Source organism: Venturia canescens, chromosome 2 (genome assembly GCF_019457755.1).
Source record: "Venturia canescens isolate UGA chromosome 2, ASM1945775v1, whole genome shotgun sequence".
NCBI lineage: Eukaryota > Metazoa > Arthropoda > Insecta > Hymenoptera > Ichneumonidae > Venturia > Venturia canescens.
The window spans coordinates 29,102,582-29,125,782 of record NC_057422.1 but is presented as its reverse complement, the minus strand read 5'-3'; the positions used below and the strand labels follow the sequence as shown (position 1 = coordinate 29,125,782).

The 23,201-nt window shown below is 35.4% G+C and overlaps 1 protein-coding gene across 5 annotated transcripts in view; it reads right to left on the bottom strand.

The window, feature by feature from the left end:
- LOC122406617 (solute carrier family 23 member 2) overlaps positions 1 to 23,201 on the bottom strand; it is a 1,354,473-nt gene that overhangs the window by 1,239,051 nt on the left and 92,221 nt on the right. For all 5 annotated transcript variants that reach the window (XM_043412169.1, XM_043412170.1, XM_043412168.1 and 2 more), the window contains one exon: positions 10,681 to 10,821. In XM_043412169.1, coding sequence (XP_043268104.1) covers positions 10,681 to 10,821 — 141 coding nt within the window. The remainder of the gene's footprint in view (positions 1 to 10,680; positions 10,822 to 23,201) is intronic.

The following is a 23,201-nucleotide window of genomic DNA, read 5'->3' as shown; positions in this document are numbered from 1 at the left end:
GCGTATTATGTAATTTTTTTATTTTATTATATTATTATCATTTTATATTATATATGGTATAATGTAATATCTATATTATATTATATATTAATTATAATAAAATATTTATTATAATAATATTTCATTATTAATTAATATTAATAAATAAAATGTATATTATATAAATATATACATATTTTATGCGCAAACCATGAGCTGGTATTGCCCCCGCTGTGCGCACATTCTCTGTCTCTCTCGCTCGGCGACGCAGAAGGAGAGGGGATAGCCGCGTTCAGCGTAGTACGTGACGTAGCGTGTGACAAAACGTAAGAAATCGTGCAAAGGACGTAAGTCCAAACATAAACATGCTTAACTTACGCCCGTCTGTCTCTAAGAATTTGAAGTTCCCGAAATGATGGATTTTAAATCACTAACGTTACATATCGCAGGATCGACTGGACGGATTTACTTGCAACAAAATCCAATGGAAAGGGAAAAGTCGAAAAAAAATCATCACCAATTTCCGGGTTTTTTCATAAAATGGTTTGTTTATGAGAGCCGTTTGAAAATTCTGTGACGTCATAAAACCGGCATATTCGCGTATATAAGAGTAGCGGCAGGGCTCGCGTTGGCTTTTCTTTTGCGCTGCAGTTTTTCCTTTTAATACTTGGCGTCGAGCCGCTACCGCGTCTCTTGATATATGAGAGTATATATAACAGATATATGTATATATTACCACAAAAACGAAGGCGGTGTTTGACCTCGAAAAATAATTATGAAAATACAATTTTTTTTATCCAATCATATAGTGATTGAGACGGTGAGAGATGGGAGAAAATATATAAAGCGGAATTTTTTTCCGATCTGCTATCATTTTTTCAAGTGTCTATAAACCTGAAGCATCGAAGAAATGGAGTATACCGGAACAATGACGGAGGTGCTACGTGTTTCATCATCGTCATCTCAACTCGTGATGGGAGTTGTTTATGGAATGAATAATTCATTCGGAAAAATAATTGCATCAGGTTTTGAGCTTTCTCCTAAAACCGGAATTCTTACGTCAACCATCAAATTATTGACAAATTCTTTCATCGGAGTAACTCTCAATATCGAGGGATGGCAAAGTTTTAAATCGGACTACGATCGAATTTCGCATTATTTTGGAGAGCCACGCTGGGACGCTGAAAGAATGCTTGGAACAAAAATCGTTCATGGATCGCATTGCACCGTTTTTACCTCCTGCTTTCAACAATCAGCAGTCTGCTTCAGCAACACTAGTATACCAGCAATTGGAGAGGTTCCCACCGGAGTTCGTCAGTGCAATATTATCCTACAGGGATCGACCTTCAAGAAATTGAAAGAAGTCAGCAAGTGCATCAACGCTTATGTACAAAAACTTGAGCGTGAGAGTGCAGCAGTAAATATGTGTGTGACCATCATAATCTCCACCACCCATGATCTCCACATTGCAAGCGGCGGGCAGCAGGATGTAATGCGAATCCTTGAGACAGAAGACTACTTGGGAAAAATAACGGAAGAAACTCGGCAAAAAGTGGGTTAACAATACCCTGATTTCGTTCGAAATTCGATGGACGCAGTGATTTCCGAAATCACTACTGTTTCGATTTGAAATTTGTCAACTCGTAACAGACTACGAAGGAAAATCACGTTAAATTTCTTGGAAATAATTTTTAGTTGTAAGGTTTAATCAATAAGTGTTCAATAATAAATTACATTATAACTATAAACATTAGGGTGTCCGTTATTTACCAAGTTGGTTTTTTTTTGCGACGCCTCCTAGAATTTTAGTTTATGACCTAAAAAAAAATATCACCCAAAATAAACCCTTAATACTCATGGTAAACCGTGCCGTAAAGACGATACATTTCCCGTTTAAATAACATGGGATTTTACCACCTTTTACATGTAATTTTTTTTTCCCTGAACAGGTCAATATTGAGCAATGAAATAAATCATTTTTTGTAGAAAATCGGATGCTCTACAAAAAATATCTCTTATGATTTTTCGATAAATTCACTCCTTTCAAAGTTATTCAAGGTTGAAGTTGAACTTGTAGCGAGTTTTCAATAATATAAATTGTTTATTTATTTTCATCGCTTCGCTAAGCGGAAATCCAACGGTTTTCACCATTGCAGCACACATGCGCATGGCAAACTTCTCGTGGCATCAGGTGCGCGCCCAGTGCATTGAAACCTAATGGGAGTTGTGCGCCGTGACATCTAGTGGTAGTCTGCAGTAACCCCTTGCAAGCCCGCCAGATGTTGGCGGAGTGTTTCGTGGACTCATGCATTCTCTCAACAATAATCATTTATATTAATAAATTATCAATGATAATCAATGATATATAAACTTCAAGTGAGTGAACGATGATTTTTCTATACATAAACTTGTAAATTAAACTTATACTGAATACCATACAATATAATTAGAAATTTGTAAACAGTTCTAACCTAAAATTCTCATTTACTTTTTTTTCAGAACGAGTGATAAAGAATCGATGTCTCTAAGACAAAACATATTTTTGATCGGTAATACTATCGATAAAATTATTGGAAAAAAATTACCAACCAATAAAGAAATTCTCCAATTATTATTTCATCATTCAAGAAATCTTAATAAACCGATAAATGACAGCTATTCAATCGTTATAAATGAAGTTGAAAAAATTTGGAGCAAAGCGGCCATCCCCACTCAAATCACTTCATGGTGTATAACAAAACTGAAAAGGCTTCATACAGACTACAGAAATGTGCAAAAAAGTGTCCGACAAAACAACAAAAAAAAAGAGCAAGATTTCCTCAAAAAGCTTGAAAAATTATTTGATATTGCTCATGGTAACATTCTTGAAATGATTGATGCTGAAACAAAAACATTTTTAATTGATCAAAGAACTCAACGGACTCTCCATTTGAAATTTGTGGAAACAACTAATGATTTGACACAAGAAGCTGGTAATTTTAAAGTATCAAATAAATGAAATTGAATATCTTATTTCAATGTTTTAACACTGAGTTCAATCACTCAATTATAGGAGAATTTATTTTGGCATCTGAGAATAATTCTGAGAATCTGCGTTCAAACGACGAATTCCACGAAAACGCATCTTCAATTCATTTATTTACAGCAACAGATCACGTTGTGAAGAGTGCGAGTAAAACAATCTCTGGTAAGATGTGAAAATATTTGGTTATAATATTACGGAAAATGTTTTTTTTTCCTTAACAATAGTTGTTTCATCTTGAAAAATATAAAATTTTAAATAACTATTTGGCACTTTTATTTCAGAAAATGTTTAAGATATGTGTTATATAATAATCTTTGAATTTTTCTATTGTTAAATAGATATCGATACGCAAAGCTGTTTACAAACTGTAAATGAACTAAGATCTAGTGGAGAAATTTTGGACAATTCTCAATCAACTTCGGCGTCAGAATTTGAAGCAACTGGGCGATATTATGAACTAAAAAATGTTAGAGGAACGATTAATATTCTCACAGACGATGTGGTTGCAGCGTTCGATAGCTGTAAAATTTCCTACAGAGATTCAGTTCGTCTTGTCTCAGCTTTGGCACCAGCTATGGGAGTTGATCCACGTAATCTTATTTTGAATAAAACTTCTTTCCATGACATACGATCTAAATTACGAAAAAAAATGGCTGAAAATATTAAGGTACTCTTCGGCGAAACTGTAGTTGATGCTGCCGTTATACATTGGGACGGGAAATTGATCCCAGATAGTATGACTTGCGAGCGCGTTGAAAGACTGCCTATTTTGATTAGCTGTAATGGACAAGAAAAACTTCTTGGTGTACCTGCCTTAACTGATGGATGTGGCTCTACTCAAGCAGAAGAAATTTACAACATTTTATGCGAATGGGGATTAAACGAGTCTATCAAAGCGCTTTGCTGTGATACCACTAATTCTAACCTCGGTTGCAGAAAGGGAGCTGCAGTAATTCTAGAACGTAAACTTGAGATAGAGTTATTGTACCTCCCTTGTAGACACCATATTTATGAATTAGTGTTATCTTGCGTACACTCCACGAAAATGCCAGGCACAACCGGACCCAATGTTCCATTATTTAAAAATTTCCAGAGTCAATGGAGTTCTATTGATAAAACAAAATATAGATCTGTAATACAGAAAAGTAAATTGAAGAAAATTTTACGAGATCAAATACCAGAAGTTTCTTCAAAAATTGATGAGTTTTTAAATACTCTTTTACCGCGTGATGATTATCGAGAACTCTTGGAATTGAGTAAAATATTTTTAGGGACAATGGATTCTGAAAATATCAAATTTCACAAACCTGGAGCATTCCATCACGCTCGGTGGATGGCCAAGGCTATTTATTGTTTGAAAATTTATATTTTTCGAGATACTTTGGAGTTAACTCTAGAAGATGAAAAAAATCTTCGGGAAATTTCCTTATTCATCGTATTTGTTTACGTTCCATTTTGGTATACTGCACCTTTAGCGGCAACTGCTCCAAATCAAGATCTCGAATTCATCAAAGCTGTTTACCAATATCGAAAAATTGATCAAGAATTATCTGACGCAGTTTTAGAAAAATTTAGAAACCATTTATGGTATTTGAGTCCTGAAGCAGCGGCTTTATCGTTTTTTGATGAAAATATACCGCTTGACGTAAAGCAAAAAATGGTGAAGGCTTTGAAATTAGGTGATGATGAGTTCGATCTTCCTAAACGCTTTATTTTTAATTCAGATGATTTTAAATGGTTTCTAAATAAGAACGTTGATTGTTTTATTAATTCCAATTCTTTGAAATTTTTTGAAAGATTTGGTATCGTTACAAACTTTCTTCAGTTAAACAATAGTGAATGGTCAGACAATTCAGATTATTCAAGAGGGTTAGAAATTGTCAAAAATCTAAAAGTGGTCAATGATACCGCCGAAAGGGCTGTAAAATTGACCGAAGAATATATTAATATTATAGCTAAACACGAAGATCAAAAACAGTACGTAATTCAAATTGTAAGCGAGTACAAGAAAAAATTTTCAAATGCAACCAAAGAATGTTTGATAAAATAAATGGTGAACATCGATGTACTAAAATGTACTTGTTAGTCACTTCATTTTTTCTATTCATCGAATTTTTCCTTAATAATATTTGCTGTAATACAGTCGAAATCCGATATTTTTCGAAACGAACAATGAATTTTTATTTGAATAATGATAATATTATCGTCAAAGTGAAAGAATCTGAAAATTCGCTACAAGTTAAACTTCAACCTTGAATAACTTTGAAAGGAGTGAATTTATCGAAAAATCATAAGAGATCTTTTTTGTAGAGCATCCGATTTTCTACAAAAAATGATTTATTTCATTGCTCAATGTTGACCTGTTCAGGGAAAAAAAAATTAAATGTAAAAAGTGGTAAAATCCCATGTTATTTAAACGGGAAATGTATCGTCTTTACGGCACGGTTTACCATGAGTATTAAGGGTTTATTTTGGGTGATATTTTTTTTTTAGATCATAAACTAAAATTCTAGGGAGCGTCGCAAAAAAAAAACCAACTTGGTAAATAACGGACACCCTAATAAACATAAACATAAAACTCTTTAAAATTCATTATACAAACAAATAAATCTCATCAAATAAATCCTTTCAAATAAAAACGCAAGTAAAAAAGATAGCAGCTAGCACTCTAGTTTCGGTACCATCCTGGGAACATACCTAAGACATAAAACTGCAGATTCAGTATTGGGATGGAGTTGGGGAAGGTGTCCATCCCTTTCATTCGGATGATTTTTACCTCATTAGCAGTCCAGTGTTTGAAGTGATCAAATCGAGTAGAAAACGCGAGACAATGCGTAAGTGGAAAAAATAAAACAGAACTCGCGAATTCGTATAGTGTTTGTGAATGTGTAAGTGTAGGAAATGAGTGACGTGATTTTGAACCAAGTTTTTTTTCCAGAGCTTCATTACGACGATTATGTGTCTCCATCCGACCCCTGGCCAATACCAGATATTTGGGTAGAGGTGACAGATGGAGAAAGACGGGTGTACTTGGTATACGATGACGTCACTCTGGAACTTCAAGCTGCTCCGAAGATGAATGTTTGGAGTTATCGGAGAGCGGTCAACGACGATGAAGCTCGACAAAACGCTGTTCGTTTACGAGCATTAAGGAAACAGAGGAAAGCGAAAGAAATCGTTATCTGTGGGAAAAGGAAGTCCGAGCCGTCTTCATGGACTGATATTCTTTTCAAAAAACTCCGAGTTATTCAAGAGAGAGAAAAACAGTAAGTTCATATTTACTGTTTTCCATATAGAAAGACAATCAATGAATTTTTTCATTGAAATAATTTTAATGTAATAAAGAGTAAAAAAAAATTATTTGATATTGATTAAGTTCAAATGTTTTTACGTTGTGCAATCATCCCAAATTTGCAAATTTTTTATTTCCAAAATTCCCAAATTTTGATATTGATTATAAATTCCACTAATAAATCAATCCGTTTTAATTATTTCAGGGAGAAAGAAGGAGAAAATAAATGGAAGTTGATTCCAATAGATTTCGACTCGCCACGACCCCCAAATGTGGAGAAGCTGAACAATAATCTAAAGAGAGTGGTGCTATCCGAGAACGATGAGGATAAAATAGACGACCCGTAAGTAATACAATTTTTTTCAACATAAAAACAAGATCCAAAAAAAAAATAAGAAAAATAAAATTTGAAAATTTCTTTTTCATTCTTCTGTTCCAGGAGAAAGAAGAAGATGAAGCGAAATTGAATGCTATCACATTAATGCAGTTATGATTTTCAAATTGAAAAAATAATAAAGAAAAGATTTATACCAAAGTGTTTTTCGTAAATAGTTATTTACTATGATCACGTCAACCATCACCATCGCCATCGCCATCGCCATCACCATCACCATCACCATCACCATCACCATCATCATCATCATCATCATCATCATCATCATCATCATCATCATCATCATCATCATCATCATCATCATCATCATCATCATAAATAAATAAAAAACAATATAAATGTATTCAACAGTGTTATTCGACCCTCTACTCCCAAAGAGAAAAAAAAGAACAAAGTAGAAAAACATACAGGTATGGTACTTCTCACACTATTCCCCCCCCCCACACCTGGCCACCAAGCTATTTACCTGTGGAGTGGGAAAAAATAGCTTGAAGTGGGTGGGTGTTGTGGTGGGGGAAGGAGTGGGGATAGGAGTGGGGGGCGCCATACCTGTATGTAGTCTACTCTGAGCAACTGTAGACTTATCGTAATGAATCTTTTCACTAATAATTCCACATTTGCAGTTTGCAGAATAGGAATACTTAACATACGCGTCATTTCATAAGTATTGTTCTTGAATCACGTTACCACAATCAGCATGAAGGAATAGTAGAAAATCATAGGACACATATTAGGCAACGAATCAATTAAATGTATCGATCCGCTGCAAACCGACGGAGTGAAAACAAGGATTGGAAAGAGCAGAGCCAAACTTAATAGGAAGCATGACATGGGAATATTCAAAAATAATGATGACACACGAAATAAACTAGAAAACATTTATTCGATTGGAGTTTATCACATTATGTTAACAGTTCCGTGTGTTCTTGTTTTATCAATTATCAACCAATTTGACATTATAGGTTGACGAATGTTTTTCCTCACAACTTCCAGACCTATTTTTGAGAAACTGATTTGCCTTATTAATATTATTCACCAACTATGCGAACGTTTGTTATATTTGTCCCGCACTTCGTAACGTCAAAACGTTCATTATCACGGACGTTATTACACATGATATATAATCACGGAACTGACGGTATATTTACACTAGACAATATTCCGCGCACTCTGGTTCAATTGAAAGATTATCTCAGTGCACACTTATTTCTAATCAAATAAAATAATGAAATCTTGAAAAGTTTCGTTGACATATGCATCGCGCAGATCACAGACTACATTTACCCGGCCGCTTTTATACCGGTTTAGTATAGAACAAGTTTTAACAAAATAAATACTCATATGCACTTCGTTAGATGACGCGAAAATTATTTTTATTGTTCCGCACGCACTTCCTAACATCATAACCCCAAACGTCAACACGACGTGAAACTTCGGCTGGTGACTTTCGAGTGATTTCGAGTTCTCGAGCTCCTCAGCTTTCCGCCAAACTTCCTTGCTCTGTTTATCGAATGTCATTGGCCCAAAAATTCTCTCACCCTTCATTGGTTGCTGTAAAATTTCTCTCACCAGGGATTGGTGATCATGGGGGCCAAGGGGCCTATGTTTGTAACGGTTGGAGTATGCGTATTGTAACGGTACGTTTGTGCTCGTGCACACCGTCACGCGTGGATTCGAGCGTGACGGTGTGACTATGATGAAGAAGAGCGGGCATGAAAGAAAAACAAAAGTGCAATGAAATTTAATTGAAAATAACAAATTATTTATTAAATTTTGAATATTTACGGATCAAATTACAAAAATAAATGAATTTTGTTTTGCCTGAGAATTGTGTTTTATTAGATTTTATTTCGCATGAATAATTTCATTTCCGGTATTTTTCTTCATAATACTTAATTTTTATTGAAATTTCGCGATAATCTAATTTTTCGAAATTGTAATGACTATTATCTCGCCAGCGCTTGTTTGATCGATTAAATAATTATTTTTATTGAGCTCTTAATTTTATAAACTCACTTCTTGACTCTATACAATACAAATTGAGTGTGACGAGTGAATTTTATTTGCTTTTTCACTCTTTTGACTCGATATAATTCAAATAAATTGTTTTCAGTGAGTTAAATTGGTTTTGCATAATTTAATTAGTTCAAAATAATAATTGACTCGAAATTGTCTCGTTTTGAGAATAAAGAAAACTTACTTGGTTTTAGTAATTTTTAATGAATTTAATCGCCACTCAGAAAGCAATGATTTGTTGATGGAAAAGAATCCACCCAGAGATCTTGAGACAGAACGAACCCGAACTGTCCCGGCCCCTCTGGCGTGGAAAGGTAGGAGTCCTACCCAAGAATCTTGTGACCGAACGAAATCGAACGGCTACGGCCCTCTTGGATAGAAAAAGGATTGGAAATCTACCAGGAATCTTGAGACAGAACGGAATCGAACTCTCCCGGCCCTCCTGGATAGATCGGAAACTCTCACCTAAGAATCTTGAGTTCAAACGAAATCGAATGAACCCGGCCCTCTTAGCGTGAGAGAGGAAAGGTGTTATTCTGTTTGAATTCTGAGTGGGATAATAGCGATGTTATTTTGCTCTTTGTTTTTAGAGCTATTTTTATAATGAGTGAAAAATTTTATGTTTCTTTATTCTCGTCTGATTTGGCGAGTTTACGTGGCGAGATCTCGAGGCAAGACTGGCGTTTGGTAATTGGGAATGCGAGTCGAGCTCTGCGAGATTCGAGACGAAACTGGCTCCTAGCGTGGCGAGATTCGAGATGAGACTAGCTACCGGAGTTTCTGCGCTCGGGTTTTTATACTCTCTCGAACAAAGGAAATAATAATAATAACGCGCTTGGACTTTCTCCCTTACTCTAATTCGCTGTGATTCTTAATCTCGAACCAGGGACTCCCACTCTAAATTCTCTAATTGGTGCGCTAACTCCCCCGCGTGGGTCCCAATTGGCCGAGTCGAGCTGTAGTCACACTGCGCATATGCAAGAATTCAATAAAATTTAATAAAATGAATTTTGGATCGATTTTTATCCCTTTAAAGTCTTCTTCTATCATTTGATTTTGTTTTCTATTGATTTTGTTCACAAGATTATTTTTATTTGATTTTATTTATTAATTTGCCGTAAGTCACGTTCTTGCACGTGCCTGTTGAATGTAGGTCATCGCGCATGCGCACTGTGCACGCTCGATCTTTCAAAGAAAAGTTTTCTGAAATTTTTAAATGATTTTACTCTGAAATCTTCACCCATTTGTTCCAAATACGTTTCTTTAACAATCCGCTTCATTATTCTCAATAAGAAAGAGTTTGTTTAATTGAAATTGAATAAAATCAAGAATTTTGAGAATCTAGGGAATTTTGTGAAAACGAAATTGGGTTGGCAGCGCTGAGCGCCTCGCTTCCCGAGCGCCGCTTCGCGAAGTGACAGTTTTTCAACATGGACGCCGGTGTAAACACTCGTGCGTGCCATGTCGTTGAAATAAAAATAAAATAAAGTTCTTGAGTCGGTGTTTCGCTTTAGTATACAGATGCGTCAAATCCTGAATATGTTAGTAACTTTTGCATAATCTTAAGCCCATGCAAAGTTTTTTCTCAGAAATTACGACACTAATCATGCTGATTTTGGGCTCATTCGACAGAGAACTCCTTAATTAGCTGAAAGTTCAATTTTCAAAGCCGTACATAACTCATAAGTTTCGTAATTTAAGAAAATCACAAGCGAATTTTACCCCCACCACCGCGAATCGTTTTATTCAGAGAAAGTATAGTCTCGGCGAGAGCCTCACGCCAGCAGACGACAATGTACTTGTCCCGAGACTCTACCGAGTCTCTTGAAAACAGAGACCCTCGCGCTGCGTATGTAAACAAAGTGACGGTGCACTCCTGAGGTTATTCCCAATAGCTACCCTAAATCCCCATCAAATAACTGTGTTTATTACTAACCCACTTATTTACCGAAGAAAGTTATATTGTTACAATACCTGTAATGCCATGAAAATACACAGATACCAAGGTGGTACATCATCTATTCCATAAGTCAGATCAAGCATACTAGTTTTCATTGATTGAGCCGTCCTTGGTACAGCCTTAATTCCATCTTTTTCTCCACCGTCGTTCATTTCCTGCAACAAAATAAATAAACTTCTACAGGGGAGAGCGGTTAGTACGATGAACAAGGACTCGAGCTCGCAAATTCGCATTTTGCGCAAACCCGGGACTCGCAGTCCCGGGTTTGAATATTATTAAACGCAAGACTTGACGACGTTTCCTCTCAGCTTCAATATATTTCTCTTATTAAACCTGCTAGAACGTTCTTGTTTCGGTCACTACGCAATGCTTCGTGCCAACGCAAATCGAAGAAGCCGCTTGGAATCCGCCGATTCGGCATCGCTTGATCGCGACATCCAAGGTGGCTCGTGGATACCCTTGGTAAGGACTAAAGTCGTAACTTAAAGACTAAAGTGCTGAGATGCACTGAAAATTCCGTCACGATGATCGCTTTTGAGCTCTCGTTGCCGCGACAAGGGTTTTTGTACATCAGTTCCATTTGATTCTTAACCGACACTCGGTCGTCCCCGTGGATTACTCCGTAAGTTAGCGGCTCGCAACGGTTCAGTAAATCCTGAAAAATCGTTGAAACCGTATAGAGATCCCGTAATTGTAACTTCCGTCAACAAACGCGACTAGACGGGACCGAACACCGTCTCATGAACGTTCTGTTATTGAAGCTGGTTACTCACATTTGTTTGCGCGCGCGCGTGTGTGTGTGTGTGTGTGTGTGTGTGTGTGTGTGTGTGTGTGTGTGTGTGTGTGTGGTCGTGTGCGCGTGCGCGCGCGTGTGTGTGTGTGTGCGCGTGTGTGTGCGTGTGCGTGCGTGTGCGCGCGCGTGTATGTGTGTGTGCCGTAGTTAGTGCAGTAGCAGCGTTTACCGTACATATAGAAAAAGTAAAATAGGCACGCCAAGTATTAAAAGGTCGTGACCGTCGTTTTAAATGATTTTCTATATTCGCATTGTCAATAAATAAATTTTAAAAAATGTTTAACTGTGAAAAATATGAGATCTATTGTAACATATACAGTGAATGAATTACGTTTCCTGTAGGAATTCTGAATTTTGGAAATAAAAAAAAATGAGATCATTTTCTAACGTAGCCAAGTACAGTGAATGAATTAAGGTTATTGTGGAATTCATTCGTGTACACTTTTAGCCCTAATCCCTCACTTATTCAGAAAAATTTTCCAGCAAACGTCACAGAGCAACAAAGGTTTCTCGAATGATTCTGCAATTATTAAGAGATTATCATCTGTTTTTATGCTAGCTCGGGTTATAAACTTAAAACAGTTTACGCGTACAAGTGCATGCATTGTATCTATATTCAACATTACACACAAGCTTGGCGTGCATGGTTTTCAATCGGAAGCTCGGGAAGAGACAATTGTTCAAATTTACTATGAAAACAATAATTAATTAGAATTGTATGAACGAGTGTGAAAAAAACCGATCCCCCAATAAAATAAGAGGGGCCCTGTTATATAATGATTTGGTAAACAATACAGATGGGTGAAATTTGTGGATAAAATTGAACAATTAAACGAACGGGTAAAGAAATGAAATCAATCAATCCCTTTATATGCCTTTATCTTGTACGGATAGATACGGCCATTCTTTCATGCCCATACGCATTTTAATTTATCCACGCGTCACTTTCACTCGTTTGTCCGTACACTCTTTTTTTTACCAAATGGGCAGATGATTGGATGAATTACACAAGTATTGAAATGGATGAACAAAGAAGTAAGCTGTGTAAACATTGATTTGAGAAAAGAAAACGCGTTGAATACGAAACATTTGGAGTAATGAATTTATCAGTCAAACTAGTCAAGAATAGATATTTTTCTTTGTGTACACAGCGCGGGATCTCACGTCGAACTACTCAATAAAATAGTTGGATGGAAAAGGGATGGCAAATTAAAAAACAATTACATGAGAGGATCATCAAGTTTTCTTCAAATATATGGACGGATGAGGCATTCCTTCGCCGAGCTTCCGATTGAAAACCATGCACGCCAAGCTTGTGTGTAATGTTGAAAATGAATTTGTGCAGTTCATCGTATAGATACAATGCATGCACTTGTACGCGTAAACTGTTTTAAGTTTATAACCCGAGCTAGCATAAAAACAGATGATAATCTCTTAATAATTGCAGAATCATTCGAGAAACCTTTGTTGCTCTGTGACGTTTGCTGGACAATTTTTCTGAATAAGTGAGGGATTAAGGCTAAAAGTGTACACGAATGAATTCCACAAGAACCTTAATTCATTCACTGTACTTGGCTACGTTAGAAAATGATCTCATTTTTTTTTATTTCCAAAATTCAGAATTCCTACAGGAAACGTAATTCATTCACTGTATATGTTACAATAGATCTCATATTTTTCACAGTTAAACATTTTTTAAAATTTATTTATTGACAATGCGAATATAGAAAATCATTTAAAACGACGGTCACGACCTTTTAATACTTGGCGTGCCTATTTTACTTTTTGAAGTTTTAATATTTACTGATTTCACTTCTTTTTGCGAGACGTGACAACTATATAGGAATCGTATTTCATTCACTATATTTATCAACTTCAGAAAACGATCTCATTTTTTTAAATATTTTGAAGTTTTTTATTGATAATGCAAATATAGAAAATTATTGGAAACTACGGTCGCGACCTTTTAATAATTGGCGTTCTTTTTTTACTTTGTCAATTATTTTTTTTTCTAATTTAGCTTATTTTTTAGAGGCGTGACAATATTTACTTAAGAAAAAAAATACATTCCTCGTCTTCGACGAAAATTTTTAAAACGATTTGTTTCAAGTTGAGTGCTTTTCTCTATGTGCCAAAAGCAATCGACACAGCCAATTATTCTATGTAGACGGACGAAAACTGTGCGGTTATGTTCATGTGAGTTGAAACCTTTTACAAGCAATGATGGTGACGATTTTGATTATCCATTCAGCAAATCGAATTTTCCAATGAAAGATTGGGAAATTCCTATGCAATGGGATGATATTTTCATTTTCTATTCCTTTTTTTGAAAAGCTCCACTTGTTTACTTGGAAAAATGATTTTTGAAACTATCTTCTTTTCATTCATGGATTCCATGTTGACATGGATACTGTCAATGGTTTGCAATGTCCAAGGAGATGTTTCCATGGTATTCAATGTCTAAGACCACAGCTTTATGGTTATTGGTGTCCAGTGATATTTTTTCTGTAACGTCTGAACCTGCTTCGTCAATGCAAACTATTAAAGCGCAGATCTAGATATCGATAACTATGAGGAAATATATCGTAAACCATTGCACCGTTTACCTAAATATCGGGAAATATAAAATTGTCGAATATATATTGAAAAATACGAAGGCATCCACCTAGGCATCGAAAACCGTATAGTCGCCATACTAGACATCGTAAACTATAGAGCCGACGACCTAGATATCGAAAAGCTTAGAAAAACTCACCACACTATCGGAAACTATGGAGCCATTGACTTTCATATCGGGAACCATGGATAAATTCACCTTAACATCGGAAACTATGGAGCTATCGACCGGGATAGTGAAAACTATGAAGTCGTCAACCTAGTCCACGAAAACAATGGGAAAACATACCTGGACATTGAAAACTACGGAGCCGTTGATCTAGACCTCGAAAAGCATGAAAAAAACATACCAGGACGACGAAAGCCATGGAGAAATATACCTAGCCATCGAAAACCATGGAGCTGTCGACGTAGACATCGAAAGCAATGGAACCGTCGACCTAGTCCATGAAAACCATGGAGAACCATAACCAAACATCGAAAACTATGGAATTGTTGACCTAGCGTCAAAGGCCATGACGGAATATACCTGGACCACGAAAACCATGAAGAAACATACGTAGACATTTAAAACTATGAAGAAATATACCTGGACATCCAAAACCATGGAGGAATATACCTAGACATTGAAAAATATGTAGACACATACCTAGACATCGAAAAGTATGGAGTCATCGACCTAGATCACGGAAATGATGAAGAAATATACCTAGAGAACAAAAACTATGGAAACTCAGACCTAGCCATCGAAAACTGTGGAACCATCAACTTAGACCACGAAAACCATGGAGAAACATACCCAGACATCGAAAAACATGGAGGAATATACCTGAACCACGAAAACCATGATGAAACATGCCTAGACATTGAAAACCATGGAGGAATATACCTGGACAACGAAAAACATGGAGGAATATACCTGGACCACGAAAACCATGAAGGAACATGGTTTTCGTGGTCCTTCATACTTGATCATTGAAAACTGTGGAGCCGTCGGCCTCGACTGCGAAAACCATGAAGACACATACCTAGACCACGAAAACTATGGAAGAATCTACGTAGACCACGAAAACCATAGAAAAACATATCCATACATCGAAAACCATGGAGGAATATACCTGGATCACGAAAACCATGTAGGAACATATCCAGACATCGAAAACCATGAAGGAATATACCTAGACATCAAAACCCATGGAGGAATTATCCTAGACCACGAAAACCCGAGAGAAACATACCTGGACATCGAAAACTGTGGAGCCGTCGACTTCGACTGCGAAAGCCATGAAGAATCATACCTAGACCACGAAAACCATAGAGGAATCTACCTAGACCACGAAAACCATGGAGGAATCTACCTAGTCCACGAAAACCATGGAGAAACATATCCAGACATCGAAAACTCTGGAGGAATATACCTGAACCACGAAAACCATGGAGGAATCTACCTAGACCACGAAAACCATGGAGCAATGTATCTAGACCACGAAAACCATGGAGAAACATATCCATACATCGAAAACCATGGAGGAATATACCTAGACCACGAAAACCATGAAGGAACACGTCTAGACATTGAAAACCATGAAGGAATATACCTAGACATCAAAACCCATGGAGAAATTATCCTAGACCACGAAAATCATGGAGAAACATACCTAGACATCGAAAACTGTGGAACCATCGACCTCGACCGCAAAAACCATGAAGAGACAAACTTAGACCACGAAAACCATGGAGAAATATACCTTAGACATCAAGAACTATGGAGAAATACACCTGGACATTAAAAACTATGGAGAAATACACCTGCACATCAGAAACCATACAGGAATATACCTAGACATCGAAACCCATAGAGGAATTATCCGAGACCACGAAAACCATGGAGAAACATACCTGGACATCGAAACCTGTGGAGCCGTCAACCTCGATCGCGAAAACCATGGAGGAATATATCTGGACATAAAAAACTATGGGGTCGTCCACCTAGAAATCGAAATTCGCGATAGAATGTACCTAAACCTAGTCCTCCAAAACCCATGATCTATCGCCCTAGACATCCTCGAAAAATCCAGCGGCGTCGACCAGAATTTTATATTTTTTTATTTTTATTATTTATTATTTAATGTTATTCGTATTATTCAATTTTTTTGTTTTATTATATTATTATCATTTTATTTATTATATATTGTATAATATAATATATATATATTATATAATATATTATATAATTATATACATATTTTATGCGCAAACCAGGAGCTGGTATTGCCCCCGCTGTGCGCCCATTCTCTGTCTCTCTCGCTCGGCGACGCAGAAGGAGAGGGGGTAGCCGCGTTCAGCGTAGTGCGTGACGTAGAGTGTGACAAAAGTAAGAAATCGTGCAAAGGACGTAAGTCCAAATGTAAACAAGCGTAACTTACGCCCCTCTGTCTCTAAGAAAATGAAAATCCCGAAATGATGGATTTTAAATCACTAACGTTACATATCTCAGGATCTACTGGACGGATTTACTTGCAACAAAGACCAATGGAAAGAGAAAAATCGAAAAAAAATCGTCACAAATTTTCAAGTTCTTTTATGAAATGGTTTATTTGTGAGAGCCATTTGAAAATTTTGTGACGTCATAAAACCGGCATATTCGCGTATATAAGAGTAGCGGCAGGGCTCGCGCTGGCTTTTCTTTTGCGCTGCAGTTTTTCCTTTTAATACTTGGCGTCGAGCCGCTACCGCGTCTCTTGATAAAAAAAGAACGCCAAGTATTAATAGACTTAGTTTTGAATGATCTTTATAAAATTTATGATATCAATCGGTGGACAAGTATTTTATTAGTAACGACAAATTTTGACATTATTAAATTCTTCTAAGATGCTTTTAAATCCAAAAAAATCACATGAAAGCTAGTCATATGTTACTCTACGGTGGCAGAGACTTATAAGAAAATCAATTCTTCTCAGACTTTCAGGATCCTCTGGTATTATTCACAAAATTCGGCGTCGATTGGATCGATACAAATTATGTTTAAATATGTGTTAAAAGTACTTGTCCGGCCCATCACTATCCATTTAAATAAAAATCAATCATGAAAAAATGGAATTGTATGGCAGAATCCGGTTAAACATTTATTGAAATGCGATTCATTATTAGTTTAATGTTCTTAATAGTAGTATAGGTTAGTTCTTATTCCGAATGGAATTCGTTCGCTGGAAGAATAAGTGAGTCATTGAATACAAACTGGAGAGTTATTTTTTAAACTTGAATATATATATTATGTATAATTATTTTCATTTATGTATGGACAATAATATCCCTTGTATATTGCGGAACAATTTCGTTGCTTTTTTTTATTAAATTAGTGCAATTACGTAAAAATTACTTGAAGATAATTCTCTCAATTCCCTCTGCATGGATACTTGTGATCCATCAGTTCTAGACAAGCACTGATTATTATTGGGATAAACAATTTAAACGGAAAGTGATGGGCCGGACAAGTACTTTTAATTCATATTTAAACATAATTTGTATCGATCCGATCGACGTCGAATTTTGTGAATAATACCAGAGGATCCTGAAAGTCTGAGAAGAATTGAATTTCTTATAAGTCTCTGCCACCGTACAGTAACATATGACTAGCTTTCATGTGATTTTTTTGGATTTAAAAGCATCTTAGAAGAATTTAATAATGTCAAAATTTGGAGTTACTAATAAAATACTTGTCCACCGATTGATATCATAAATTTTAATGCTGCACGTAATTCAAGTGGTAACTTTTTTCAATTCATTAGAAAATACTTGGCCTCGAATTAATATAATAAATTTTAATGCCGCACGTAAATTAGATTTTTTTCAGTTGATTTAGCTGTTCGAATTTAATAAGTAGAATGAGGCATCGTTTTCCAAAATGATTTCAAGACCGATTTTTCGGTTTTTTATTTTTTATTTGTTATTTGATTCTTTTGACACTTTAAAAAATAGATACAGATTAGTTTTTGTTTTAATATAATGTTTTTTCAAGATTTGTGAAATTTTTTTCGAATTGTTATGTATTTTTTTTTATAAAATAATTTTTTTTCCAACTTTAAAAAAAATTTGTTTTAAGTTTTTTTTTTATGGATGGAATTAGCAGCAAACGAGGGACCATCAATGTACTTGTCCCAACCTTTTTTTTCCTAGGGGAAGTTTATGGTTTGATATCACGTCTTTTTTCTCAAAAGTTCCTTATTTATTTTCAGTTGACTATAGGATTTTAGTTTAAATTTCTATGGATTATTTATGATTTTCGTCTTATAACGTTGGTTTTCACGAAAAAAGACCTATTTTTCGTCAAAATAGTACTCAAAATATTTCGTCACAGGTCTGTCCTTGGACTTTGGCAATTTTTTTCATTGTACTTTGATATGTTTTGTCAATTAGAAACCCAAGCGCACGGTCGCAAGCGGGTTGGAGGCCGGGATATGATTTTCGGCTTATAACGCTGGTTTCCACGAAAAAGGACCTATTTTGCGTCAAAATTTTACTGGAAATATTTCGTAACAGGTCTATTCTTGGACTTTGGCGCTTTTTTTCCTTGTACCCTAATATGTTTTGTCCATTGGGAAATCAAGAGCATGTAGCAATGCGTGTTGCGGGCTGAGATGTGATTTCCGGCTTATAACGTTAGAAAAAAGAAAGGAGAAGAGAAAAGACAGATCAAATTCAAGACACAATAAATCCAACAGAATTGGCCATTTTTGAATGTCGCTTTTGCATTCTGAATCTAGACGTTTGCGTGTCATCCAAAACATGCCCCCGATGAAATATATTTCCAAAGTTTGCAAGTGGCCGCTGAGATCCAATTATCTACAGTTTGATAGTTGGAGAAAAAAGGCACCCGAAAACATTTATTGTGTCAGAACTCAAAGAAGCAAAAAAACTGAGCGTACTTAATTCTACAGAGCAACGGAAATCAAAGACGATTAAGGTACCAGCATTGGTTGTGGAGGAAAACATTTCATTTCAGTATAATTTAGAAATAAAGAAATTTAGCATGGAATTTAGAAAAAGGAAAATTAAGTTAAATAGTAAAGCTGAAAACTATTGTGATGAATTTTTGAAATTACATGTTACGGTTGGAGTAAAAAATTAAAATGATTGGCACACATGCTGCAACACAAAAATATCAAAGTATGAAGTTATTTGCTCCATACCGCAGTAATACAAACTGCAATACTATTTGAAAAGAAACACTTTAAAACTTGCTGAACAAAGTTGCATTCCATATTACTATAATCAAAGATAGGGGATGATACTAGCACATATACTTATCCACAGAAATTTCAAAGTTCGCAGGTATCTGCTGCGATTCAATGTATCTGCGCAATTAGTTTGGAAGACAGCAATTTCAAATCCATCCATAAATGAGCAACTGAAGACTTTTCTAATGAATTTTTCACTTCATATTTATGTTACGGTGAGAGTCAAAAAGTAAAATGAATGGCACAGTATATAAATTTTATCGTTTGCAGATGTTTGCTGTATTTCAGTGATGCAAATATATAGTATTATAGTGAAAGGGTGTTAGAAGTCATGATGTTACATTAAAATGACATAGCGCACATAACATTTAGAAATTCTGTAGGTTTCCATAATGTTGGAAGGCATTATACTGAATCGCATCCAAAACTGAGCAACTGTAGACTTCTCGTAATGAATGTTTTCACCAATAATTCCACATTTGCAGTTTGCAGAATAGGAATACTCAACATACACGTTATTTCATAAGTATTGTTGTCAAAATTTGTGTTTGCCTACCGCATTCCGAAGATTTAACTTTTCATATTAGCAGCAAAAAAAGCATCCAAAGACTTTTTGGAACAAGTTTCAAAATTTATTACTCGACAGGCCAAGTGGAAAAAGTATAACTACACTTATATCAACCCCAGAAACTGTTTTGAGAATCTGATATACAAAATGTGCGAATAATGATCATAGTCGGGAACCACTTGAATCAGGTTACCACAATCAGCATGAAGAAATGGTAGAAAATTAAAGGACACATATTAGGCAACCAATTAATAATATGTATCGATCCGCTGCAAACCGATGGAGTCAAATCAAGGATCGGAAAGAGCAGAGCCAGACTCAATAGGAAGCAAAATATGGGAATATTCAAAAATAATGTTGACACAAAAAATAAATTAAAAAACATTTATTCGATTGGAGTTTCTCACATTATATATACTAACAGTTCCGTGTGTTCTTGTTTTATTAATTATCAACCATAATATTTCAGATCGCAAAAAGAAAATTTGACGTTATAAGTTGACGAACATTTTTCCTTACAACTTCCAGATCAATTTTCGATAAACTGATTTGCCTTATTTATATTATTCACTAACTATGCGAACGTTTGTTACATATGTCCCGCACTTCGTAACGTCAAACCCCGAACGGTTCGTTACCACACAGCTATCAAAGGGAACTCGTATATATAACCTACATAATTACACATGATATAAAGTTCAAAAAAATTCAACAATAAAAAACAATCGAAAAAAATTCTGTAAAGAAAAATAAAAATTTTCAAAAAAATTCATAAATATTGAACAAATTGAAAAATGTACTATCCAAGTTACATGCAGTATAAAAATGTATGATATCAATTGGAGGACAAGTTTTTATTGATAATTTGGAATATTTATCGAACAAATCGGAAACTTTAATTGAAAAATTGACGTTTCATGCATCGGAGCCACTAATCATTCATGATAATTATTTTCAAGAAGAAAGTTATTGAAAAAAAAGTCATAACGGAAGTTAAGTGCAGTACTAAAATGTATTATATCAATTCGAGGCCAAGTATTTATCAGTTATTCGAAATATTATCTCCGGCGACAAATGAGCGTTGAGAATCCTCGTCGGGCTCAGAACATTTTATCAAAATTACTAAAAAATTAATGGAAATAAAAAATCGCAAAATCTTTCTTTCGAATAATAAGAACGATGTCAAACCATTTCTTTTTAACCAGACCTTATAAAAATCGTTAAAAATTCACATGAAAGTCATTCGTTACTTCAACAAGGTACAGACTTTAAAGAATCGATTCCCCTCCGACTTTCAGGATCCTCTGGTATTATTTACAACATTCAACTTCGATTGGATCGGTACAAATTATGTTCGAATACGTCTTAAACGTACTTGTCCGGCCCATCACTTTTTATTCGTCAATACGAGTTTTATATGTTCCTAAAATTATTAAATTCGTAATTTCGATGCAGAGCAACCAAATTGCACGAAATGCAGGGAGAAATTTTGAAATAGCGAATAAAGAGGAAAATCGAGTGGGGAAGATTCACCCTTTCAGAGTCTTGTATTGACAAAAACACGTGAACTTTATTTTCATGTTTTCATGGAAATAGAATCCGTTTCATTCCATCATATTCGTTCCTTTTCATTGTGGCGTGAGAAATATAAGAATGTAAGGGTGGTTAACCCCCTGTTTTTTTTTTTCGTGCACAGGGTGAACTTTTCATCACTTCAGATAAGAAACATTTTGGTTTTGGTTTTATCAAAATCAGTTGAGTGCTTGTTGGTGAAACTGCAAAATCATCCCCTGACATGCCTTACTTTCAAGGGTGGTTTCACCCCTTAAAACCGTTTTTCCGCCGATAAAAAAAAATACGTGTCTCTTACTATCGAATGCTCTTTCACATACAGCAGTTTCAAGAAAATCGGAGGGGGACACCAAAGTGATGTTCCTTGTTAGTCTATTTATAATATCCCCCGTATCATATTTATGCGAAATTCCAAGGATATCTGCCAAAAAATACTGCATCTCATAAAAAATTTCAAACCCAAGTTTTACCGCCTTAAAGACCGTATTTCAAATTTTGTAACTCTTGAAAAAAGTTTTAGTTTGGTCTAAATATAAAGACTGCATCATCAAAACTTGGGGCCACAGATATCGCTATACTGCCCAAATCGCGTCCGGTATTCCGCGTAATAATTTCTTAATCTCAACTTATCAAGGAGAAATTTACAAAAATCATCTCGTATCCCCGGAACGTTACGTTCCCCACTTGAAATGCTCCTAATTCAGTTTTCATTTTTTGTGATAAAACAAGGATCCATGTCAGGAAAAAAATTTTCCGTCAAGTTTCGAGTATTATATATTATAACTAAAAGTGCGCATAACTCCTTAAGGAGGCTGAAACGGCAAATTTTTTATTCTTGAAAATCTTCCTATTTTAGCCCAAATATTCAGAATCAACCGTTAAATCTTGGCGCTCCGGAAACCGTAGAATTCCCTCGATTGTTTTTTATTGTTGAATTTCTTTGAACTTTTTAATTTTTCGTTTATCATTTCTATAGAATTTTTTTCCTGGTTCTGAATCTTTTTTCTATATCATCAAACAAGGGACCATCAATGGACTTGTCCCAACCTTTTTTTCCCTAGGGGAAGTTTATGGTTTGATATCACGCCTTTTTTCTCAAAAGTTCCTCATTTATGTTATGATGGCTATAGGATTTTAGTTTAAATTTCTATGTATTATTTGCTTAGTACATTTTTATAGATTCCATTCTCATACGAACATTTTTTATGGGATAATCTTTTTTATGAAATTATCAGCAAATAAGGGACCATCAATGTACTTTTCCCGACCTTTTTTTCCCTGAGTATGATGTTCGGCTTATAAAGTTGGTTTCCACCATAAAAGACCAATTTTTCGTAAAAATTGTAGTGAAAATAATTTGTCACAAGTCCGTCCTTGAACTTCGACGATTTTTTCCTTATACTCTAATATGTTATGCCTATTAGGAACCCAACAACATGCAGGAATCCGGGATGAGGCCCGAGAAATGAATTTCGGTTTATAATGTTGGTTTCCACGTAAAAGACCAATTTTTCTTCAAAATTGTACTAAAAATATTTCGGCACTGGTTTGTTCTTGGACTTTGGCGATTTTTCTCCTTGTCTTCTAATATGTTTTTTCTATTAGGAACCTAAGAGCATGAAGAAATGCGTGTTGTGGACCGTAATATGATTTTCGGCTTATAACGTTGGTTTCCACGAAATAAGATCTATTTTTCGTCAAAATTGTACTGGAAATATTTCGTCACAGGTCTGTCCTTGGACGTTGTTG